This window comes from Ctenopharyngodon idella, chromosome 23 (assembly GCF_019924925.1).
Source record: "Ctenopharyngodon idella isolate HZGC_01 chromosome 23, HZGC01, whole genome shotgun sequence".
Classification (NCBI taxonomy): domain Eukaryota; kingdom Metazoa; phylum Chordata; class Actinopteri; order Cypriniformes; family Xenocyprididae; genus Ctenopharyngodon; species Ctenopharyngodon idella.
This window is the reverse complement of record NC_067242.1, coordinates 22,624,750-22,652,184: the sequence shown is the minus strand read 5'-3', so window position 1 is coordinate 22,652,184 and position 27,435 is coordinate 22,624,750. Positions and strand designations below refer to the sequence as shown.

The window sequence follows — 27,435 nt, the reverse complement described above, 5'->3', positions numbered from 1 at the left end:
TTTTATGCTGATGTGTAACACTGATTATACTTTTTTTAAGCCTCCTCTATCAGGTTTAAATATAGACTGTGTTTGTAATCAGATTTTATCCCAGTGTTTTAATGTTTTATCTCTGGATTTTATAAAGTCTTCCCATTTCTCTCTGACTGTTGTGACGAATCATTTTTTGAAGCTTGTTGAAATGCAGAGGAGCACACAATCCAACACTGCACTATGTAAACACAAGCACATGTGGGACATACTATACAGGATATCTTATCACAAGAGGTTGTTTTTGCTGATTAGCCTTGAAGCAACTGTGTGTTTTTGTGATGATGCTGCACACAAATTTGCGGATTTTTTAGCGTTAGTGTACTTATAGCTTTATGTTGGTTTACAAAAACAAATCTGTGAATGCACCCTTATGAAACAAATTACTGTGTAACATAGTTCTTTTGTTTAAACATTTAATCACAATTCATTTTTAATAATCTCTCTTTTTCATTTTACAGCTACACCTCAGTTCTTTCCTGCTTTTCATCATCCGGTACCAATTGATGATAGACACACACAAGGCCGGTACATTTACGAACCCTCGCCGGTACCGCCACTACACGTGTGAGTAAACACATACACTCGCACAACTTTATTTATGTCTATTCCCGTATTTAATGTCACCATTAATGTCTTTTGCCTTCTATCCCATTCTAATGTAAGACACTACAGGCACTGGTCAATTTTGAGATTTTTGGCCATTTTGCTTCCATAACTTGTCATTCAGGCTACTGGTATGAAAACATCCAAAATACACATTTAAAGTGATTTATTTTATTACACTTTATCTATTTGTATCTGTAGATTTCAATTACAGTTCAACACATTTGTAAAACATGTTTTCTCAAAATGAGCCAGAAATGTCCACTTCAGCATTAGTTACATACACTAAACTTGGCAGTATTTTTTATGGAGAGATAAAAAGAGATATCCAAAATCTCTTCTGTAAAAACCTTTAACTCTAAAATGTTAACAACATGAAACAAGAATTTTTAACCTGACTTCATCCAGTGTTCAGGTTTCTGTGGTGCAAATTAGTGCATATTTAATTAGATAATGAGTAATTTGCATATTTAAACACAACATTTCAGAAAACCTGTAATACAAAACAATTATCTTAATGTAATGTAATTAATCAGCTGGGGAAAATAAGGTGATATCTGTTCAAATGTTTACCCTATTCATCTGTAGTGTTGCTTTGATATGCTTTAAATGTATCCGAACTTTCAATCTAAATAAGAACAGAGTTTCTTCATGTTTTCGATTTGATTTTAATATAAATTATGACCTGATAGTATTATTTTATAATCTGCATAATATCATCAGTTCTCATCTAGGCAGATGTATCATAGGAAGGAGTGTCTGGTCTAGCGGTATTGCAGTACACCGTGTATTAGCTGTTTCCATGGGATGTGTTCCATACATCTCTCAGATGATCTGTAGTTCTGTGTCAGAGATCAAAGTTTGGGTGAACACACTGTCAAGAGACATGCTAATGAATGCGTCAGACACAGAGACAGACATGGCAGCCTGTTAGTGCATGATTCCTCTAAAACTGCTCATCAGGCCCTCTCAGAGAAGATGTAACAAACTCCTCTCTCTCACAGCTGTTCTGCAAGCTGTAACATGTAGTGCAACAATACCCCACATCAACGCCAAATGAGGAACATTTTTGTTGCTTTTGTACACTGGGTGAAAACTCGTATGAAGATGTTACCTTCTTCAAGATAAAAAGTCACTTTGTGAGATATAAAGTCACAATAGCCACTTTTCCACTGTCGGGCCAGTGCAAGCCAGGGCTTTCAGTGGGCTGGGCTGGGCTAATAGCCTCAAACCTGTAGCACCGAGCTCGAAATCACACTGCGTTTCCATCGTCGGGCCAGAAGCTCCGCAGCACTTTTCTAAAACGCGCCCGTAACACACCTCTCTGGAACAATGTCACACAAACCCATCATTTCACCAAAAAAATGGAAGTTTTCACTGGAAACTAGCGAGATTACAAAACGAGCATGATAAAAGTGGCCGTTTGTTGGCATTTTTGTTGTTTACTTAAAGATTTTAAAACCCAAGCATCAATGTTCTACCACAGTTTTACAATAATAAGTGATACATTGATCATAATGAATTTATTTGTGTCAAGATTGCAGATTTGTCACAGAAATAAAGTGGTAGGTACCGTTATTTCACAAAAGAAAGAGGACATGTACTTAATCAGTCACGACTGTTTTTGTTTATTTGTAGTCATTTGTTTGCATCACATGAAAGAATCATTTCTACAAATTTTCCACCAAAAATATGACCTGAGGAGCTTTAACACTCTCTCCAGTGACAGTCCCAATACAATTATATTTTCAGTCAGAGAAGAGGATGCTCCCGAAAAACCTGAGTTGCTTTGTTTTATGACATATGCGGAGCTAAATATGGACATCAGACAGTCCAGTATTAAGAGATGAGGCGTAATTACTGACAGATAAAATAAATACACAAATTTGATAGCCTATATGATTTGTCTGATTTCTTCAAGCGGTCGTATTTACCATGTTTACTATGGTAATGGTTAGCGCGCATAGTCTTTTGCATCACATATAAATATTTCTGCCTTATACAGTGATCAGAATCCACATCAGATCACAAACAGAAGTTATTTCAAACACTCGCTGCTGTCTGAAAGTGAGTTTTGAGCTAAAATGGTGTTTAGTATGTTGGAAACACGGCTAATTATGACATATAAAGTTGGAATTACATTTTTTTTTTGTATTGACAGAGAAATTTCAATTTCAGAAATTCAGAATTTTTGTTTTTATATAAAATCGAAGTCTATGTAAGTGTGTATGTTTGTTTGTGCGTGTTTGTGTTCCCTCACGGGTTCTGTATAGCTCCTTTACGGGAGATTCCCTCAGCAGTTTCCCCTACTCTCATCCTCACATCTCTGAGATGTGCAAGTATGCATTTCTAATCTTTTAAACTCTCTTTTTCATGTTCTTTACTTATCATTTCCTTTTTTCTGATTGTCTTGTATTCAATTCAGCATTAAAGCACACCATGTTCCAATTTTTATGTGTTTGCTTTTTGATCAATTTTTCCTCATCTGTCTCCGCTCTTCTTCCTATCTCTACCTCTTTTGCATGACACGCAAAACCACCATAGCCTTTGGTGGGACAAATTAAATGGAGCAGCTACTTGGTCCATATTACATTTTGTATTGTTCATCATTACATCCTTTGCTTTCCCCACGTCCCCCCTTCTACATCCTCGAGAGTCATATCTCTCTTGTGCCCATTACACTGCTAAGAATAATGAATTTTTTATGTCGTCTCCTCGCTGTAACTCGCGTGCTAAAGAGAGGTGTGAAAAGGGGGGAGAAACACGCTCCGGGGGGCTTGATTTATGTCCGATGTCAGTATAAACAAAATGGCAAATATAATTTAGCATTTAGCTTATGCGGAGATAATGGGGCAACGCAAGACTCAAACAAATATCTGCCATGGTTTATCATCCGCTGGAGAGACACATGGAGCGGGGCGTGGGTTAGAGGAAGAAAGGGAAAGCAGGTGAATTAAATTACAGGTGGGGCGGCTGTATTCACAGTACACGCCTGACTTGCTACACTTGCCTTGCAGTAGACATACGCACCTTTATGTACGTACCTAACAGAGTGTGAGCCGTCCCACAAATCACTTTACTTTGAGTCTTTGAATATGACAAACAGCGATAACAGTGTCCGGTCCCATTAATATAGTTTAGTGACACGGCAAGAACTTTTATTTAAACTGACAGTAAAACGATGGTAGTTGGCAGTGTTGGGGGTAACACAGTAACATGAGTTACGTAATCAGATTATGTTTCTCAGTTAATGAGTAACCAGTAATGTAAGGCATTACTTTTACATTTACAACTATCTGAGTTACTTTTTCAAATAATGCAAGTTACTTACCACTTACCATGTATTGACTGACACCTCTCCTGTCCCCATGTTTAGTCATCTCACTTGCACAAAAAAAATAAATAAAAAAAATAAAATAAAATTCAGAATTCCTCAAAATGAATAAAAATGCAAACTCAGAACATTATGGTAACCTCCAATAATTAAACATATTTTAAAAATACAAATATAATTTATATATTTAATCTAAATTTTTACCAATGTCTTTGCTGCTGACCTTGAATGATCCAGTTCAACCATACCAATAAGCAAAAATCACTTTAGATAAACATCACATTTATATTTATTTATTTATTTTTTATTGCTGAAGTACGAGTGTTGAACTTTCTTCTCCTGTGTCCTAATCCAGAATGGCAGCACAGCTGAAAGGTTTGTTTGAGCTGTGCCCTCTACTGTACAGGTGTGAATTTGCATTTCCTTCAGCTTAAGGCTTATTCATTTCACTTTTGTTGTGAAAGGGCCTTTACATTTGCCAAAAATATAACTTTTGCTATTTTGTTTAAAAAAAAACAAAAAGGTAAGCCCAGCCCAGGTGAGAAAAAATAACGCAAAAGTAACGCAACACATTACTTTCCATAAAAAGTAACTAACACAGTTTGCTACTTTTTAGGGAGTAACATATGTTACATACAACGCATTGCTTTTAAAAGTAACTTTCCCCAATACTGGTAGTAAGTGATCTGTAATGCAGCATTTACTGTGTTCAGACCCCAGTCAGACACATTTCATTTTATAAAAGCAATATAGACAAGTTTCTTCAGCACTGCAGACCTTACAGTCATTAAAAGTGAAAACTAATAAACTGTTTTATTTTTTCATATATTTTAAAAATAATATATTAAAATGTAATTTATTCCTATTGTAACAGTTATGTTTAGTTCTGTTTAGTTTCAGTGTGTTTTAGTTTGGTTCTGCCTGTTTCCGTTTGCCTTTGTTCCTAGTTAGTCTCCATGGGTGTTAACTTCATTTATTCACATTCTGTTTTATGTTGATTACTCTCCCTTGTGTTTAAGCCCTCAGATTAATTTGTTCATTTGTCCGGTTTCGTTTATGGCAAAGTGGTTGTGTTATTCTATTTCCTGAGTTTCTCTCACCTGAGATCTAGTGGATTAATTATCAAAGACTGTTTAGTACTCCTCCCCCCGGTTTCACAGACAAGGCTTAAGCTAGTCCTAGACTAAAATGCATGTTTGAGCTGTTTTAACTGAAAGCAACTTGTACTGACATATCTTAAAATATGTCAGTGTCATTGTTTTGTCCCAAGATGCACACCAGTAATGTTTTTTTTTTCTAGTGTACATTTATAAAAGATACTTAAGTATCCTAATTGAACTAAGGCCTAATCCTGGCTCAGGCTAAGCCCTGTCTGTGGAACCGGGCCCTCGTCTTCGTGCCCAACATGACACCCAACACGACACCTGTGATGATTACCATTGACAGCCCAGAAGCTGTAAATGTGGGCAAAGTTTACTCCTGCAAAATCAAAACTTGTCAGATGTCTCCTGGCAATGCAGCATGTTTTCTGACATTTTCAAATCCAAACTTCATAACACAATAAGAGAAGGGACAGACAAATGCTATGGGAACAAAGACTATGGGGTGACCAAAAACAGTTGTTTGATTTCCATTGTAAGTACACTACTGTTCAAAAGTTTGGGGTCAGTATGATTTTTTTGGGGTCAGTAAGACTTTATATTTTTATATTTTACCAACCTCAAACTTTTGAGCAGTAGTGTGCATTTCTGTATTTTTTTTTTTTTTTGTAAAATTATTTTCTCTAGTAATTGGAGACATTTCAATTTTGAGTGTCACCAAATTTGTTTTGCTATTTTGTTACACCTGTAAGTGAACAGAAAGTGCACAGAGTGTGTGTTTGTGTAAGGAAGTGACATAGACGCTGGAGTGGATGTTAAGAGAGAAAAATTAAATTGTTTAAGACAAGTTCTCCTTGGTGAACAGAATTAATTGTTATTAGCACTCTTAAATATATGCCTAGGAACAGGCTGGATATTATTGCAGTACTTTCCCATGCAGCTCCTCATTACAGCTCGTAATTACAGTAGCTTTCACCTTGCGGCAGTGCTATCAATCTACACAGCCTTTCTCAGCTACGAGTGGGCATCTATGACTAAAAAAAAAAAAAGAAAAGAGAAAAAAAACAGGAAAAGAAAGAAAGAAAAAACACAGTGGTAATGGCCATCTCATTTCCCTCAACCAGTGCTGATTTGCTGGTTGACGAGGCAGAGTTAGCAAGTCCTGTCCTATTATTTGAGAAGACTTTAATTGAAACATGTTTATTTATTGCCCTCTTTGCTCTGAGTGGAAGCTGCTAGCGTAGCGCGCTAAACGACACTAATGGCTATGATATGAGGCGACGGAATTAAATTAAAAGCTCATAAAATGAAATATGCTTCATATTAGCAGTTTGACACTTAATTTGCCTCCGAATGAGCAGAGGAAATCACAAATTAACTGTCCTTTGTGTTTTCTCCCTCTCTCCCGCGGCAGTCTTATTAGGCCATGGAAAAGCGCAATTACTGCAGAGGATAATCGTGTGGGTTATGAATTCATACGGGAGAGGGCACCGGTGTGGTATTCAATATTAAATGGCGGGGGGTTGTGTCGACTAATGTGGCTGTTCGGTTTATTTGACTTACACAGGAAGTCAGACATTCATACAGGAAGTTAGCCATTGTGTTGAATATTTTTTTTATTATTATTTTATTTTATCGGGCCACATGAACTACTCACCAGGCTGAATCTCTGAATCTTTGTTTTTGCAAAACTATAGCTGTAAAACTATAGAAATATTTTGAGCTTTTATAGTAATTAAAAAAATTATTCTCCTTTTTGAAACAATTTATAAATTAAATAATCATTTTAATCACATGACTCTCTTGACCTTTTGCCAGCCCTGACCTGGGAACAGTTTGGCTCTATTCATCCTGGTTAAAACAGATCACTTCTCCTTAAACAAATACAATAAATGCTAAAGAGACACTCTCTGCAGGGTGTCTGTTTGTGAATGCATCTTGCTGACTTGCTCATTATGTCTAGTGCTTAATAGTAAGTGTTCCCTCAACTGACTCAGTGTCTCTTTTGCTTGAGTGTTATTTTCTCAGCCAAACAAAAGACACACACACACACACACACACACACACACACACACACACACACACACACACACACACACACACACACACACACACACACACACAAAGCCCAAGTGACAGGATTCGGTCTCCTCGGTGACTGCTCTGGACAAACGGAGGCATTCGTCGCAAGTCAATTGCCCAACACCAGAGTTTACCCAAGAGTTAGAACCTCTTGTGCTCGGAGCAAGCAATAAAATAACACGCATTACCAGACACACTCCTCACATACTTAATAGACTCACTGGCTTGGCTTAGCAGTACAGCTACTTACGAGAACTGTAGTAAAGGCAAAAATGTCTTTCAGTTAAAAAAAAAAAAAAAAGCGTGCTTGGTAAATCAACACTCCTCAAATGTGTTAAAGTGCATAATTTCGTTATCCACAGTCTGCCCTTTGCGTTCTCTTCAATCAATAATCACTGAATTCAGCCTAATACCAAGCAATTAGGGGAAATTACAAGCACCTTAACTGTTCATTTCCATTGACTAATTGGGGTCAAATTAATAGCTGCAGTAATTTCAGTCTTTCCCCAGGTAGCCAATGAGATTTAACTGGGCAGATTTTATGGCCGCTGTGCTGGAATGTGTTTGTAAATGTTCAGGCTGTTGTCTCATGTTTTTCAACTACATATAATTTAAAATAAAGCAAGAGATTTCTTCCTGTTTTTTTTGTTTTCAGAGTGGCTCAGATAATTTGCAGTGCTAAAGAGAAATGTTTATACATAGGCCACTGTAATATTTGTACTCTCCCTTGCTATTTTTCTGTCACTTTTTGAGAGGTAACCCAGATATTTGTGGTTGGCTGAAGGCTTTGAAGCATTGTTTGTTAGTGGGTTTTCAAAGTAATGCAAGTTAAGCAAAAAAAAAAAAAAAAAAGATGACCATTTGTGTTGATTGTGATAATACTGCTGCACATCTCTAGCCTATTTTAGAAAGCAAAACACAGCATAAAATATTGGTCCATGCTTGCACTGTTTGTGAGTATGTGTGTGAGACGGGAGTGCTTTGAATTGTGATATTTACATAAACTGTTGTCAGGCTGCCCAATCTGAGTGGCGACGCTGTGTTTAGCGTAAAGAACAGTCTTTTATCTCAACAGCCCCCTGCAGATGTGTGCACTCTCTCTTTATTCATATACTCTCTATATTTGTATAAGTATATATAAATTTACAAAGCCAATTTTAAGATTGAGTATTTGGTATTCAAAAGTTTGGGGTCAGTAATATATATTTTTTTAATTTTTTTAATGAAATTACTTCTTTTCAGGATGCATTAAATTGATATAAAAACAGTAAAGGCGTTTGCATTATTACAAAAGATTTCCATTTCAGATAAATGCTGTTCTTTTTAACTTTCTATTCATCAAAGAATCCTGAAAAAACTGCATCACAGTTTTCAAAAAAACATTAAGCAGCACAACTGCTTCCAACATTGATAATAATAATAAATATTTCTTGAGCACCAAATCAACTTTTTAGAATGATTTCTGAAAGATCATGTGACTGAAGACTGGAGTAATAGCTGCTGATAATTTAACTTTGCCATCACATGAATAATATTATAATACATTTTCAAATAACTTAATTTAAAAAACAGTTATTTTAAACTGTAATACTATTTGAACCATTATGTAAGAGATTCTCCAGGGCATTTAACAGTATTTAATGTAGTCTTAAAAATTATATCTTCTCTTTTTTTTATCAGAGTAATTGTAAATGTTGTATAAAATAAAATAGTTATTCCTGATAATCTTGTTAGACAAATTAGAATCCTGTAAAGTTCCATAATTCTCAAATAGTGCAAAGAAAGTCCATAAAGTGCTGTAATCGTGAATAAGGCATTACAATGGCTTTTCTAATATCCCCCACATTGAGACTAAGTCTAAAGAACGGTCCTCTTCATGCCTCCCCTTTCCAGATTTAAAAGCTTAGCTTTTTCCTCTCTTATACTCTCTCTCTCTCTCTCTCTCTCTCTCTCTCTCTCTCTCTCTCTCTCTCTCTCTCTCATTTTTTCTTTAATTCCTTGCTCCTATGCTGCAGTGTGAGGACAGGCGGTCAGGCGGTGGCTGGCCTCATGATTAATGATGTTTATACTTGACAGAAAGCTCCTTTATTTATCTGCATTGCTGCTCTGTAGATATCATCAGTCACCTGAATGAAAAATATTCACTCATACCAATTTTGCAGTATAATTGAGTGGAGTCACTTCCCTTCTGTCGTCTTTTACCTCCTTTCTCTGTCGGCCTCCCTCTTTTTTTCTCCTCTCTCTTCTGCTATCTGGCCGTCTTATCATCACCCTAGTAATTTTCACACTGCGTCATATGATATGGAAAGGCTGGCTTTAGCCGTATTTGACATTAAGCCTCTTCAATTTTCACAAGAGAAGAAAGGGAGAGCGAGGGGGGGAAGAAAGTTGCATGCCACTTTGTGGAGATGCTGAAGAATGGGCAAAATATCTCCCCATTTTTTTCTCAAGCAATTTCAGGATTTGGAAAGAAGTGAGATAAATTCCTTAGGAGAACTGAGAGCAGTCTGATGTAATATCTTTTTTTTTTTTTTTTTGCTGCTTGGTAATACATTGGTTTCATCACTTAAATGCATGGCCAACCCCCTTTTTTAGCTTTAAGCCAGTATGAGGAAGGTGGGTATTATGGAGCTATCCAAGTATACTTATAAGTAACAGATGAGCAAATGAGAGGATAGAGAAAAAAAGAGTGTGAAAAGAGTGAGAAAGAGGCTACATTTTCTGGGGCCTCCAATCTTCCAAGAATCATTTTTATTTTGTATGAATAGATGCATATGAATTTGTCAATGTGTGACAATTTTAAATGGATTAAATACTAATTATAATACTGTACGTATAGCAAAAAAGGAAGTAGTATTCTTATTTTTTTAAACACCTTTTATTATGTGATTCCTTTTTATAAAATGTCATACCTAAAATGTATAGTAACTGAAATTTTGCTTCATTTATTATTCATATTAAATTTTGAAATCTTGACAGGCTAAATCCATGTAATCAAATTCAGGCAGTTTAAGGAGGGCGACTGTCAGTCATTCAGTGTCACTCAGTGGGCCACGTCCTCTTTTAATTGGCTTGAGAAGACACGCCCCCTCTCACACACTCTTTCACTCGCTTACAACTGATTGTCAAGTTAATTTATTAATTTATTTATCCAGTTTTTCATCACAGAATCTACTGATGAATATGACAATTACAAATATATTTTTTAATGAAGTCATTCTTTTTCATATTCACGGGAATTTGGAACTGAATTGCACTACTCAATAAATCTTCTCACATCATCTATGGAAATAAATGTATACATTCAGATTCCAGTGATTAGTATATCTGATTGCACTCAGGTGAACAGTATTTCATTAGTGGATGAGTTAATGTGGAGAAGTCTGCCGTATATCTGTGTGCTGTGGCATTCAGCCCCTGTGGAGGGGAGCGGGCTAAAAATGTGCAGTTTCCATTAAGGACTTTTGAGCAGCAGGCCCTGGTCTCTCGCTCAGGGGGGCAGTTACAGTGTTCAACCAGCTTTTCAGAACACAGCAATAAATCCTACCTGCTCTCAGCCAGAAACCTCTCCCGCATTCTCTGTGCCCCAAACACTCTTACTCTCTCTTTCTCTCATGCCAGCATGATCTCTTAAAGCTCTGTGTAAATGTATGTAACACCAGTGAGGTATTTTACGATCTTACCACATGGAGCTACTAAAACATTTGGTTGTCTGGAATGAGGTGGCTAGACATGCTAAGAGTGAATTAACTTCTACTTCTCCTAACTCCTGTCACTTCATTTCTCTCTTTTTTTTTTTTTTTTTTATTTTTTATAATTGCTCTTAAAGGGATAGTTCACCCAAAAATGAAAATTATCCTATAAATTACCCATCCTCAAGCCATCATGGGTGTATATAACTTTCTTCTTTCAGCCAAACACAAACTGAGTTATATTAAAAAATATCCTGAAACTTCCTAGATTTATAATGGGAGTGAATGGTGCCCAAAAAAGCGTATTCCATCCATCAAAAAAGTAATCCATATGGCTCCAGGGGGTTAATAAAGGCCTTCTGAAATGAAGAAATGCATTTTTTTTAAGAAAAGTTGAGTTCCGGCGTATGACGAAGGAAGTAGGTGTAGCATAAATAAAGACACACCCATAAAGAGAAAAAAACGAAACAAAACAAACACACACACACACAAAAAAAAAAACTAAACAAAACAAAAAAAATATGATTAAGCAGTTCAAGGGACATTTCTCTTTAAAAATTTTCGTTTTAGACTTCCAAATTATAATCAGTGTTTTGTTTTGCTCTATCCTCTGCGCTTCCGCGTTTGTCAGTATATCTTGCGTTGGGTTAGAGGTTACTCTTCGACCAGAACTAGACTCGAGTACGGTCGTTTCTGGAAGCCAGTTATTATAGTTTATAAAGTTATAAGGTAACACTTTACAATAAGGTTCATTAGTTAACATTAGTTAACTACATTAGTTAACATGAACTAATAATGAACTGCACTTATACATTATTTATTAACCTTTGTTAATATTAATTTCAACATTTACTAATACATTATTAAAATCTTGTTAACATTAGTTAATGCACTGTAAACTAACATGAACAAACAATGAACAACTGTATTTTCATTAACTAACATTAACGAAGATTAGTAAATACAGTAACAAATGTATTGCTCATGGTTAGTTCATGTCAGTTAATACATTAACTAATGAACCTTATTTTCTTATTTTAACAAATCTTATTTGTTACCAGTTATAAATATGGATATTTTTTAATATAACTCCGATTGTGTTTGGCTGAAAGAAAAAAGACATATACACCCAGGATGACTTGAGGGTGAGTAAATTATTGGACATTTTTGAGTGAACTATCCCTTTAAATATAAGGTTTCTCCACTGATGTTAAAGATGTTTGTTTTTGTGTAGTAAAATTCATGTGTCATTTTATGAGGTAGATTTGTATTTTTCAACCCTGACCAAAACCTTTCCTCCCTTTTCAAGACCAACTGTCTGTCAGTGGGGTCATCTCATTTGGATGCGTGCAAAAGCATGTTCATCACACTTTCCCTCTCTGCTGTATAAAACTTTCTTTCTCACATGCAGTCACATATTCAAACAAATAGTAATTCAGTGACCTCTTTGTCACAATTTTGGCTTTAATAAGAAACACCAAAGAAATTCTAGAAATTTTGTGTTAATATTTCCAGAAAAAATGTCTTCCCAGATGAAATTTTTCTTCATTGCATTCTCAAATGTTTTCCCTCTCATGCTTTAGGAGAAATAAAAATAGAAACAAATATTGCAGGCATTAGTATCTTGACATGTTTTTATCTTATAGGAGGAAGAATCCAAGAAGCAAGAAACTTAAAGTGTTCATTTGCTCTCAATTAAATCTCATATTTGTCTAGAAAAAAACAGAGATTTTAAAGAAGTGTTATTGTGATTTTCTTTTTTGAACATGTCTGTTGTGTGCATGCACATTTATTATAGAATGTGTTTCTGGTCTTCTTTAGTATAGCATGTGATGTTCTCTGCTACTGTGACACACACACACACACACACACACACACACACACACACACACACACACACACACAGTTTGAGTCCCTCCCGAACGTTCACTCATGATTAAATATCAACGCACTGTCCTTGACATTTTATTAGTTGAACAAGATGGATCTACTGGTGTGACTAAAGTAGGCTACTGCAGCCCACACTTTACCAAAAGCCTGCCTGCCTTTTACATGGAAAAAATATGGGAGAGACTTTTGGGAGCAAATAATTTTTTTTTTTTTTTTTTTTGGTCTCCGCATCCTGTGGTAATTTTTTCCCTAGCCACACAACTGAGTCCTCAACTGAAATCTTATTTTACAGTCTGAAAGTCCCTCAAAAACACACACATAACTACTCTGCCTAAATCCTTCTTTCACCTCACCTCCAGTATCACCGTCTCCCCTCGTGCCTGTCCCAGCTATGTTAACTCCTCAAGATGGTTACGTAGCAGATTGACACTGTCCGGGGTTGCTTAACCTTGTCTTTGTGTTTGGCTGTGGGCGCTGTTTCCATGCCCATGTCTGAAGGTGAGAGCTGCTTTGAGAAGAGTAACTGATAAATTCTCTTTCTTTCTTTTCATTGTGTTGAAAAACAACACTTCTCTTCTGGCCTTCTGTTTTCTCTCGCCTGAGGCATGCTGGAGGAGCAGGAGAGCACTGGAGTGAGAGGTTAACCTCACGTATGCTCACACAGAAAACACGTAAATAAGTTAAACTTCTCCAAAATGCACTTCTCAAGCAGTATTATTGAACTGTAAAATATTTTATTGCTCTCTAGTGTTGAAACTTTCGAGTAGTGATTACTTTTTAATGCACCATATGTCCCTTAAAAGGTCAAAAAACACTGAAAAAAATTTTGAACCACAAGATGTAGCAGACACTGTTTCACATTTGAAAGCCCAGCAAAATAGCTAGTTTCATTCATAGTTCACTTGACTTTGATGTCTTTTTGTTTGGACTTCCTGTACAGACTTGTTTGTAATGCCCTTATTTCAGTGGTTAAAATTACATTTAAGAGAAATGTTTCAATCATCTTGTAGGGAGCTTTGCTTTGCAGAGCGCTGGAACATAAACATTTCCTTTACAAGTTGCTGTTTAGCCACCTAACAGTGTTTTACTATGTTGTGGAACAGAAACAAACAGAGCTGAAGAGATAGTGTAACAAGTTCTTTTAAAGTTCAACTGGAACATAAACTTTGCAAATAGTGGTTTACACTACATGTCTGGTAGTTTTGGCTGTAATACAGCCACACACACTTTACAAATAAGCTTAAAAAACAGTTGAGTTAACTTGAATGCCAACAAAAAAGCTAAAAATAAATATTTGTATTTGTAATAACTAAAACATTATTATAAATAATATACATTATTGTATTTTTTTATTTTATTTTTATCAATTTTATATTTATTTTATGATTATGCAAACATTATTTTAATCTAAACTTTAAATTCTTCCGAGCGATTTATACTGAAGTATTTCTAAGGTTTATACTATGAGGTAGATGTGGTTTGTTAGCAGTGAGTGTGTGTTGGGTAGCTGTGGGCATACATAGGGGTATTTTGTCTCAAGATGAACCCAAAATGAAAAGCTCACACATGCATTTAGTAGGAAATTAGAGATAAACTACAAAGCCGTACTTAATCTTTCTGGCCATTTGTATTTCACTCTTTATTGTCTCTCTCTCTCTCACTGTCTCAAGGCCACAGACGAGGACAGTTTTCTGGTTCTCTTGGGGACAGTGAGGCGGTCCCTGGTGGTCCTAAAGGGAGGCGCTGTTCATTAAGTAGAACATTTATCTCCACCCCATTCCCCCTCTCATCCCTTTCATCTCAACCTCTTCTCTGTCTCTCATTGACTGTGGGTGTGAAAAGAACATAAATTCACAAATAAGGGAGGACACTATTCCTCCCCTTTTGTTCAGAAATCCTCTCACCTCCCATAAAACCATCCTTTCCAGGCTTTGTTACAGCTTAGATGTTCTTTTTGACATTATCAGAGGTTTGTGCAGTGCCACTGATGCTCAGGCATGATGAAGTTCAAATGGGGTGTCAGAAATTCACAAGGACATGATCTAATACAACACCGTGGCTTCTTTGAAATCCCGTCTGCAGATAAGGAATTTAGACTTAGAGCTTGGTTTTGCAGAAACTATTTTGCTATCTTATTTTTTGCCATAAATACTTACAAGTTAGATGTTTTTCCTTTAAAGTATGTGTTTATTATATGCAAAACTGCTTTCTCCTTCAACTTATTAAGCAGTCATTTGCAGGTAATTTTTTTCTTAAACTGCAAACACTGTCAAAACAATGGCATGAGTTTGGGGCGGGAGTATCAGTTTATACAACCAATGGAACACAATGGCGTGTCTATGAAATCTGTTTGAAAAAGTTTGGGTGCATTCAGAACAGCACGGCTACCATAGTGGAAATAGTAAAAGTAGAATGCTATTGTTGTTCAGAATAACATACTAGTGTTCATTTAATAATAGCTAGTGTACACAGTTTGTTGAATCTGCACAGTATGCACATTTTAATTATGCATAGCATTTACTACATGAAATGTGTGTCTCATACATGAATTTGTGCTCTGCATTTCAGTTGTCCAGTATTTCAGGGAGTATTGAACACACACACCGTGGACACACACCCGGATGTCACAGTTGGTTGTAGTAGAGAGGCACAGACACGGACTTCAACATAAAACTGGGTTTAATCACCAAAGGAACGTTACACACCAACATAAAGCAAACAATAGAACCGACAAGGGAGTGCAGGGAGTGAGTCCAACTTAAAGGGAGTGCTAATGACAATGAACAGGTGCAGGGAATCCAGGGATGGCGGGAAAGCTGACGAGAGAAGTGCAAACAGGTGATGAACAGGGAGGATTCTGGGAAACGGAGACCGGGACAGGCGTGGTTGTAACACCTGAGCAGTGGGCAGCCATTTCCTGCCAGTACTGAGACCTTCGGGTTACAAGTCCGACTCTCTAACCATTAGGCCACAACTGCCCACATACTGTATCCCTCAATGCAATGCACTAGTCTTGACTTTCCATTTCTACTGTTATGTATGATAATTAATTTAGTGCACTTCATCAGACTGCCAAGTAAACTTTACAAAAAGTGAAATACATTTTTTTTTTTTAAATTCCCAAGATGATAACTAGATGCCATTCACTGAATAAAATAAGCAGTGAGGTCATTTGACAACAATGTAATACTTGCATAATGTGTTCTGATTCACGTACTATTTAAAAAACAAACAAACAAACAAACAAAAAACACTACTGTACAGTAAATATAAAGGATAAGTAATTTTTTCCAAAAATGAAAATTATGTAATTGTTTACTCATCCTCATATTGTTCAAAACTAGAGATGCACCGATGTATCGGCCAACAATTGGTATCGGACGATAAAAGCTATTATTATCACTATCGGCCGTCGGCCGATTGTTTAAAAACGGCCGATGATCAGGGCCGATTATACCATGTCAATCAAAAGGGTGCAGAAAAACGTGTTCAGACTGCAAAATCACTCTTGTGTTTAATTTCTTCTTTTGGCGGTTGGCAAACCAGCTTTTGTGTTGAATTTTAACACATTACAGTTTAAAAATAGTGATGCTAAAGCAGGCTCTTTTTGACCCTATGAATCACTCGTATTTCAAGCCAGGGTTGCCAGGTCTGCGTTTTTATTTTTATTTTTTGGTACATCAAATATTATTTGTAGCGCCTCCCGTCTAATAATCACAAAAGGCTTTGTGCTTTGTTACTTCTGATAAAAATAAAAGTTTCAGTTTTCATATTCTGTCCATTTTATCATGAAATTCAAACAATAAAAAGTTGTATCTCGAAAAACATGCATGAATATCAAAGGTATGTTGAAAGATATAGCCTAGTACAACTTACCAGAATGTATCACGTCTCATGTAATCACTTTATTTGTGCTTCAATCGTCAATAAAACAGCTTGTGAACAATATGTCACATCATGTCAAATTTACCTCAGGAATGTTTTCCAATGTTCACAGTTCCTTAGCGATCTATATATATATATATATATATATATATATATATATATAAACACTAGAGAGGAGCTTATTTACTGTTAATTATGTTTGTGTAAATTTGCCATGAAGACAACAAGTGCTTATGAAAACTACCTTATATGATACTAAGTTTTATACAAACATTTCAGTTTTTATTTTAGTGTAATTATTATATCTGAAAATAAACAGCAGCTGAATATAAAACTTCTGTTGTTAATTGTAAACTCTAATATTGTAGTGTACCAAATGAGAGGGTTCTCTGTATAGTTTTAGGGGAACTAATCCCTTTAAGCTAGTGTCCTGGATATAGCTAAACATTTCTGTTTGGTGACACTGGTCTCACCGAAATGTAAAAAAGTTCTTTAAAGGCAACACTTTGCCCAAATGGTTCAGTAGTCCTTTAATATTTACTCACATACTGACATTAAGTTTCAATATCCATTCACACACACACTGTCTTACAGTATATCTCCTAATAGCCGGCACAACAATATGCATACATGCTGTCTTTTGTTTCTGCACTCTCTATCGTCAATATTTCTCAACGTCTGTCATGTTATCTCTCCAGCGTGCGAATCATACATCATTCCTCACACCCTGAGCTTTTCTCGACCCCTCTCGCTATTTATTTCTTCCTCTCAGGTTAGCTTTTACACTTTCTAAGCTTTTCTGTCTCTCTCTCCAAGTCTCTCTCTCTGTGTCTCTGTTCTTTGATCTCAGTGAAAAGAGAAACATTAAAGAGCCCCTGTTTCCGCTGTCAGGGGCCCTCTCCCATTTCCCCTCATCGTTCTCCTGTCCTCTCCTCTCTTTCACCACTCTCCTACACCCCTTGCTCTCGTATGCCCACTCTTTTTTCTCCCCTATCCTCTGTCTCGTCTCTTCTCTCGCTGTTGTGCCGAATTTCTGGCATTGTGCTCCAAGAAGAACTTGTGCTCAGAGAATTCTGGGATCTCATTCTCTCTCGCATCAGTCAGGGATCTGCTCAATTCAGAATTCCTGTCAACTTAATAATAAGTTAAAATAAAAGACAGCTAACACTATTAACTGTCCATTTTTATTAATTTTCTTGAGATCATTATTTATTTTATGACCTAGCTCTACATATTATTTTATTGCTCATATGGATTAGAACAAACCTCTAAAGTTAAGTATTACCAGGGGTTTATTAAGAAACCATTAAGGAAAAAATATCAAGTATATAAAACATGTCAAAACTCCGGGAAACAACAAGCATTGCATAGAACACTGCATAGCCCATACACCAGAACATTTGACTGCACGTGGGAAAAAAAAAAAAAAAAAGCGTTTAAACAAATAAAAAGCGTTTAAACAAATAAAAAGTATAAAATGTTTTTTTCAGTACATCCATGAGATATCCATGGCATGCTCCACTTTTAAGTTACGTGTCGCCTGGCCACAACCTACAAATCCCAGCATAAACGGTGATACATTATTTGATATTAAAGTATCAACTACATTCAGAAACATAAAAGTAAGCACAGGCAGTGCATCCCCACTTCCTGCACCCCTGAGTATTACATTTTAGCATGTAACTTTTTTTTTTCAAAAGTTTGATAATATTTTAAATATAATATTTTACTATCATACAGAAACAGTAGTTTATTATTTATTTATTGCTACTTGTGATCTTGAACATTATCATTAATTAAACGCAGCTGATGTCAGAGGAGAACAAAGTTTAGTGTGCCTCCTTCTCGTATCAGACACGTATTTGCTTGTGTCTCAAACAATGTAAGCTAATGCAAGCTAATATTTATTTTACTCTCACCACGAGTATATATTTGGAGACCGGCTGCTCTGATCATAGCAGGGAGCCGTTACACCAGTTTGTTTAAATTGCAAAAGTCACAATGTTGTTAAGCTCTGCTGCCAGCATAATATTAACACGGCGTGACACCATTTCCTGTTGAAGAATAACACAAGCATGTCAGTCCAAATTTGTTCATTTAAGCTGTCCACTGCAAGCACAGACTCATGAGGAGAATGAACACGTGATAGCGTGCAGAAGGAGAGAATGAGACATAGAGAACAATGAAAATGTGTGTGTCTTTGTGGGGGTGGGGGGGGGGGGGGGGGATGATTTCCATATGTGGTGCCCTCTCTATCTCTCTCTCTCTTTTTCCCTGTTCATGATATAACTATTCAAAATACTACTCAAAATATAACTACTCAAAAAGTCCTCTATCATTGCTGATTTATGAGTTCAGGTTCTTGCATATACAGTGTGAAGATGCTGCACAATCAATGCTGCTACCTTTGCCAATGTTCCTAAAAAAATTTAGAACATATGTGTGTATATATATATATATATATATATATATATATATAATATATATATATTGGCATAAACACATTCACATCCACAGACATGTAACACCTTGGCCTTTTCATTTCAATTTGCATGCATCCTTTCTTAAATACCTTAAGCATTGTTCTTTTCATCTGTCTCTCTCATGTACATTATGGTTCAAAAGTTGTTTTTCTTTTTATTCTCTTTTTTTCAAAGAATTAATATCTTTATTCAGCATTGCATTAAATTGATAAAAGTGACAGTAAAGACTTTTATAATGTTAATAAAAGGATTTCTATTTCAAATAGATGTTGTTCTTTTAAAGCTCCTATTCATAAAAAAAAATGATAATTATTATTTTTTTTTAATTATTTAAAAATTATTTAAAAATATTTTAACATTGATAATAAGAAAGGTTTCTTGAGCAGCAAATCAGCATAATTCTGAAGGATCATGTGACAGTGAAGACTGAAGTAATGGCTGTTGAAAATTCAGCTTTGCTATTGAAATAAATTATATTTTAAAATATATTTTAAAATATTAAACCCCGAACTTTTGAACAATAGTGTATGTATCAATTTATAATCTTACATTCTTTCTGATAACACTGTACATGTTTTTTTTTTTCTTCAACATTTCACTTCCAAAATGCAGTGGTCTCAAAAAAGATAATAAATAATAAATAATCACCTGTGCTATCAGTTGTACACTCCTCTATGTTAGAACTATTTAGCAAACACATAACAGCTAGAATGTGTGACGGTCAATCATTTTGAAATGCTCTATTACACCAAAAACATGGTTGCCTCACTGGGATGAAAAAACAAGTGGCTATTTTTCTTCCTATACCTTCTAAAACAAGTTAAGAATTAGTGTGTAAAGTTACTGTATTTTGAAATGGCAGCAATCGATTTACGGCTTTGAAGGGGTGTAAATTCAGTGCAGTTCATGTTAGGTTTGTTTTTGCCACTGCTAAGGGCAATTGATTTTGTAGCAGTGTGAAAGCTACTATTGCAAATATTGATTTTGTAGTAAAGTGTCATGATAGGAGTTAAATAATCATTGTAGGTTCTTTTGTCCCGCTGGTCATAAAAGATTCATCTTGAGAGATAGAGAGAGAGAGAGAGAGAGAGAGAGAGAGAGAGAGTGTGTTTGTGCGTGCGTGCGTGCGTGTGTTTTTGTGACATATTAGGACACAAATTTGTATAATGACATGGGTATGACATGTTTTACAAGGAGAGGATGACTTATGAGGACATTATCCCATGTCCCCATTTTTCAAAAGGCTTATAAATCATACAGAATGAGTTTTTTTTTAGAAAGTAAAAATGTGCAATTTTCTGTGATGGGTAGGTTTAGGGGTAGGGGTAGTATAGGGCAATAAAAAATACGGTTTGTACAGTACAATGTACATAATGTCCCCACAATTCACAAAAATAAACGTGTGTGTGTGTGTGTGTGAACTTGTATTTATTACCAGAAGACCCCACAAAGTACGAAAGATACGGAATCTTTGACTTTGTGGAGTCCTTTACTTGGACCCCACAAGGGCAAAATCTTTTATATGAGACTAAATGTTGACTCAATCTACTATCGTCCTTCCCTACGCAATACCTAAACGTAATTGTCCCTAAACTTATATATATATAAGAATGTCATAAGAACCTTATAACATTCTTATATATATATATGTATTTATAACTATCTTATATATAAGAATGTTAAAATTACGTTAGGTTCCTGTGACGGGTAGGTTTACGGTTAGGTTCCTGTGACGGGGTAAGTTTAGGGTTAGGTTCCTGTGACGGGTAGGATTAGGTATAGTTTAGGGAAGGGCCATACTATAGTGACTTTTAAGATTTTGTCAAACATTCTTATATATGACTTTTAAGATGTTGTCTTTGTAGGGTCCGACTAAAGGACCCCACAATGTCGTAAATTCCTCATCTTACTGTCTTAGTGGGGTAATTTGGACCCCACAAAGTAGTATAAACAAGTGTGTGTGTACGTGTGTATGTGTGTACGTGTGTACATGTATGTTTGGGCGATAGGGGCCATACTCCTTCATCGCATTGATATGGCATAAGTATTTTTTTATGTCTTTAGTAGTTTGCTGATGTGTATTATACTGATTATAAAGACACAACCTGAGGGCTACCACTCACATATGCATGCCTGAACACACCCCTGCTACCAGTATGCTGTAGCATGGATTTGGGAGTGTGTGTTAGGGGAGGAAGTATAAACATGTCTTGTGATTAAAGACGTGCAAAATGGCTCGTAGTGCCCAGTGAGAAAACATGGAAAGCAGTTGACTCAGACCTTCCGAAAGCTAGACACATATTTGTTAACACGTGAACCTGAACGGATCTGTTGAATCTCAAAACTGGCGCAATCTTTCATCTTGAAAAGTACTGCAAAGTCATGTGACATTCAGAGGTTAATAGATAACATTTAGTGTGACTTTATAGTCGTAAAAGTGCTGTTGCGATGTTGGTGAGCTTGTGACCTGGCATCCATACAGTAGTTACTTTGCACAAATCATTATTTTGAACAATATTTATTTATTTACTTAATAGTAAAAATGATTTTCAATACGTTTAAACATCACTTGGCTGTTTGGAAGTAAAACTGTGTGGTGGAAATTTATAAACCAAAGCAACATTTAACACAATCTGTAATCCAAAAAATGGTATAGTCCAAGGCACACTTCAGATTCAAATTATTAAAAAGCCTTTATTCAACTGGCTAATTAATATAGAAAACGTTAAAAATACAAATAACAGGCTGCAAGCTGACACATTTCGGCAGCAAATGCCTTCTTCAGAGTGCACATGAAGTTTTTTTTTTCCCCTACCAAAGTGCACCGTTGGAGATACCTCATGGAATTTCTGAGCAGACTTGATATTTTTGTTTTGTCTGTTTAACACATGTACTGAAATTGTAGTTATGGTTATGCTTTATTTTGATAGTCCACTCTAGGCATTCTACTAACTATAACTAAATTGCAACTTCATGTCAACTAACTCTAATTATTTTGCAACTACATGTCAACTAACTCTCATTAGAGTATTAGTTGACTTTTAGGTTAGAGTTAGGGTTAGTAGAATAAGTTGACATGTACTTCCAGAGTTACTTAGTCAGTAGAATGTCTGTTGGGGGACCATCAAAATGAAGTGTTAGCAGATATAAAAGGGGTCATGAGCTGAGAAATCAAATTTTCCTTGAGCTTTTGATATATAAGAGGTCATCATACTATAAGAATATCCTGTACGTTTCAGAACTGAAAATTTCCTTGTTAGTCCAAAAACAGCTTTTAATGTTACCAAGCCCATCGAATGACTCATCCTGGAATGTGCCTATTTATGACGTAATAGATAGGTAAAAGACCGCCTTTGCAGAAGAAAATCAGCACCTACTTCACCATTGCAACTTTGGCCCCGCCCACTGAGAGGAGGAGTGAGAGGAGGAAGAGAAAAGAGCACAGGATCACTCACTGGACTAAAAATAACACCTTCCAAAGGATCCTAATGCTTGGAATGTGGTTATTTTATTTATTTTCAACAATGTGAATGTCTCAGTTGAGCATTATTTATTTTTATTAAGTACATTTCACTGTGGATTCTTTAATAAATCAGTCGCAATTTTGGAGCAGGCTTTGGAAACAGACGTTTACGATATGGACTCAACAATAATGTGACAACATGTAATTAACTGTGTTAATTCTAATACCTGATCTGTGACCAGTGATTTCTGATTTGTAATGATTCATGTACAGTCAGATGTTCTTTGTCTACGTGCCAGTAAATCAAACCAGTGATGACCTAATGGTTAACTTCTGTAATTATCTGTAAAAATTAACAAATCTCTTATTTATGGTGTGTTTGCACTGTTAGCTATGAAAGCATTTGTTAGTGTGCAGAAATCGAGTTGCAATGATGAGATCACTGCATTCATGTGCTCAACATGTCTGTGATCAGCTACATGCTTATCACTGCAACATTTCATATGCCACGATCTAAATATAATGGCACTTTACACGATTAGTTAACCTTGAGAGCTGTAATAGTAAAAATGTACTAAAAGTTTTTGAGAGAGTTAAACATGTAATACTTTCATGTAATACTGCTACGTTAGCCAATCATAGCATTTATACTGAAGCATTTACACTGAAGTCTCACAACAGACACGCACCTTCAACCAGAGCGTTCAAATCAGAGGGCTAAAATCAGGGTAGGAAAATTGCCTTTTATATACTAAATTATGACAATTTTTGATGTAAAAATCATACTAACAGTATAAGTTTACCACATGAAACATTCTAAAACAATAAAACAATGCAGTTCATGACCCTTTTAAGAAGACAGTCTACTAATACTCTAATGACTAGTTGAAATGTCTAATGTGGGCTATTGAAATAAAGTGTTACTGTAGTTATTAACAGCAGAATTTACTTAAATAGTTATTTTGCTTAAATGATGCACATTTTTTGCTGGTTTTACTAAACAAACAGAGAATTGGCAGAGAATGAGTAAAACTTGAAATTAGCAAGATGTAGACTGATGTTATTTATATATACTATTATAGTTTTTATTAATATTTTGAAATTATTTAGCTTTTATTTTAATTAGTGCTGTCAATCGATTAAAAAATTAACTAATCACATTTTTCTGAAATTAATCGTGATTAATCACACCTAACATTAAAGTTTTTAATATATTTTTATATTGCAATCATTTCACATTTAATCTCTAAATTAATGTAGAAACAATAAAGACAGTATATTTAAAATATTTGTTCTAACAGGTAGGAAATATACAGAAACTGAATAAAGTTGAATAAAGTACATTTTTATTAACGCTACAAAAGTTATTCAGCCAAGAGCAGTGAGTGATTTTCTTGTTTTCTTTTGTTCTTTGATTAACATTAATGACACAGACAGCAGCAGGTTTATTAGACTGCTGTCACTTTAAACCAGGGGAGGGGAACGTTGATCCTGGAGGGCCATTGTCCTGTAGAGTTTAGCTCCAACCCTGAAAAAAATACCCACCTGCCTGTAAATTTAGTAATCCTGAAGACCTTGATTAGCTTCTGGTGTGTTTAATTAGGGTTGTAGCTAAACTCTGCAGGACAGTGGCCCCCCAGCATTAAACTGAAAAAAAATGTATCACATGCGTTAACGCGTTAGTTTTGACAGCCCTAATTTTAATATTTTCAGTTTTCATTTAGTTTTAGTCATTTTGTGCTTCTGTCATTTTTATTATTATTATTTTATTAATGTCTATTTAGCTTTATTTTTTTTATTTCAGTTCTAGTTTTAGCAGTTTTATTACTTCAACCTAAACTTCATTTATTATTAACTTTTAGCTTGCCTTTAAGAAAGAGTTTTGTTGCTTCCGTACTAGTTCTTCATTTTAAGATACAGTCCAAACTCTTTCATTAGTGGCTGGTGAAGTAGACTCCTGAGGCTGACAGGAGATAATTCAGAGTGGACAAGCTTTTTACTGTAATTGGGTCCATCTGGTCCTTCAGAGAGGTCACTTGAAGTCAAAGTTCTCTACAGGATTTTACTGTACTTAATTTAGTTTATTTAGTTTGTGTGTGTGTGTGTGTGTGTGTGTGGGTGTGCGTGCGTGCGTGTGTGTTTTTGTGATTTATGAGGACACAAATTTGTATAATGACATGGGTATTACAATGGTATTATGACGTAAACATGAAATATGAGGACAATTCATGAGTCCTCATATTTAAAATAGCTTTAAAAACATCCTAAACAATGTTTTATTAAAAATGTAAAAATGCAGAATGTTTTCTGTTATGGGTAGGTTTAGGAGTAGGGGTAGTGTAGGGGGATAGAATGTACAGTTTGTACAGTATAAAAACCATTACGCCTATGGAATGTCCTCATTTTGATAACAAAACAAACCTGTGTGTGTGTGTGTGTGCTGCTTGACTCTCTCATACCTCTTGTGTTTGCAAGAGTCAGTAATTTATTATTTTAAGTAATTAGGCCAAACATTTTTTTCAGCAATGTTCAGCAATAGTGAAGATTATCTTCTCCATTTTATTTTATTGTTTCTTTAAAAGCCCCTTATTCCTAAAATTCATACAGAAGAACCAAAATGTATTTGGTTTTCTTCATCCTAAGTCATGCAAACCCACATTGACAGTCTTACTTGAATTGAACTAAAATAATAATGGTTGAATAGGGGCTGTTTAAGACAACAACAACAACAAAATCCTCAGCAGACTGAGTGACACTCACCATCTCAAGAAAATATGGCAAGGCATTGTGGGTAGCGGTAAGAATTCCTGGCCGTCTCTGTCTGATTAAAATGTGATGTGTTGAAAGCTGGCTTTGATCTTAGGAAATGTCTGCGAGGGAGCAGTTGGAATTTAGCTTGGGCTTTTTCCCTCCCGCTCACTCTGTGATTTGGCCCTGCAGATGGAGGCCGATAGATAGTGTCACCATTCATTTCCTGCTCAAGCTCCTACACCATTCTGTGCAGACGCTAGACCTGGAGCAGGGATCCAGAAAGAATAGATCACATGCCGAGCTTTTGTGGCTTGTGCTGAGCTCTGTTTTCTTCTATGCTTCATTCTAAATGTATGCATGTGCTTTGGTTTGTACATGCACAGTTAACATGTCATTTTGCAAATAAACCCAAAGACTTGGAACATCCCACCCCACTGAATGGTGGAAGAATACACCATCTGAAAAAGACTCCTAAGGTGCTTAAATGCTTTTTATCGTCTCTGATTCCAGGCCTCCTGCACTGGCAGCCAGCCCAGCGTTTTCTGATATCTCCCTTATCCGGATCTCACCGCACCGGAACCCTTCAGTGGGGGCGGAGTCACCCTTTAACCCCCCACATCCATACATTAACCCCTACATGGACTACATCCGTTCACTGCACAGCAGTCCCTCTCTGTCTATGATCTCTGCAGCCAGAGGCCTCAGTCCCGCAGATGGTGAGTACCTCAGAGACCTGTTCTGGGCCCACTAAAAGTCTTCTAAATGTCAGCCCATTGTGTGCAGATAGATCTATCTATCTATCTATCTATCTATCTATCTATCTATGTATCTATCTATCTATCTATCAATCTATCCATCCATCCATCCATCCTTACTATGGTTCCGTCGCTCCTTCTGGTAAAGTCTGGGATGTGGCAAATGTATAATTCTTATTTAGAATTAGAGTTAGCTTCTCTCTCTGGAGGGGGAGACCATAGTTTGATTGTTTGGCTGGGGTCACTCTCTGTGTTCTTTGTCTCATGTCAGAAAACCTCAGGAGGAACATTCAGCGTGTCAGGCAGAGTCTAGCGATCACATCCTAAGTTAAGAGAGGGTAAAGTTCAAGGCCATGGTTGAGGGCAGAGGGCACGAGAAGGGATGGAAGAATGAGAAGTGGGAATGGTTTAGAGGATGGACTCCAGAGGCCTTCAGGGAGCCATTTTGGTCTTTTGCGTGAAGTTGGACTGGAAAATTCATTACAGGGTCAGCAAGAGCCCACTGTTTTTAAAGAGTCTCTGCAGTATGCCGACCTCTTGGCCTTCTCTTCAGGCATGGACTTTTAATTGAAGCCTGAAGCTCAAATACCAAAGGGGGCCAATCAGAGGGGCCTCTCGGAGGCCACAGATAATCACGGCTGTATCGAACTGCGTTGCCATCTCACGCCAGCCAGGTCTTGCTATGTACCATATGTGTCAAAGGAAGAAATGAAACATTTCCAGGTGTATACTTATTAAGGGCTTAATTAAACTTGTTGATGCAGTTTGATGTGACCTTTTATGGTTTAGGTGAAAACTGAAAAGACATTTATTGGCGGATATGTTTATCTGCCAAAAATGCCTTTTCACCAAAACTACAAAAAGTGCACACTGATTGTTTGATTGATTGATTGATTAATTATGGACAGCTCTGTAAAAACTATGATATAGGACACGTTGATGAATTATAATTATTTCTATTATTAATACAATTCCTATATTATATTCCTAAATATTATATGCATAGGCGTAATTCGCGGGTGGGATGGGTGGGACATTTCCCCACCACTTTTTGCCAGGGTTGATATTGTCCCCACCACTTTTTGAAACATCTCGCAGCATGGATGTATCTAATACAAAAGAAACATCTCCAGTTGATTAGCAATTCCTTCTTTTGCTTTAAATAACAGGAGATCTGTTGTTTTTGAAATCAGGCTGAGTGCTTGTTGCCGCTATTATCAGTGGTGCAACAGTGTTCTCATGGCGCTCTTGCACACTGCGCTGTCTTCACACAGACGAGCACTTCAATCTATAGGTTAACACTGTTGCAGAGACTCTGTTCGTTCCGGTGAAATCACAAAACAAAATTCACATAAACGTGTCCC

General features: G+C 36.2%; 1 protein-coding gene across 4 annotated transcripts in view; it reads left to right on the top strand.

The window, feature by feature from the left end:
• The window catches only part of gli3 (GLI family zinc finger 3), a 147,768-nt gene that overhangs the window by 83,361 nt on the left and 36,972 nt on the right, over positions 1-27,435 (top strand). For 3 of the 4 annotated variants that reach the window (XM_051882716.1, XM_051882717.1, XM_051882719.1), the window contains exons 4-5: positions 492-597; positions 25,827-26,032. In XM_051882716.1, coding sequence (XP_051738676.1) covers positions 492-597; positions 25,827-26,032 — 312 coding nt within the window. The remainder of the gene's footprint in view (positions 1-491; positions 598-25,826; positions 26,033-27,435) is intronic. The other variant, XM_051882718.1, reaches the window with a different exon arrangement.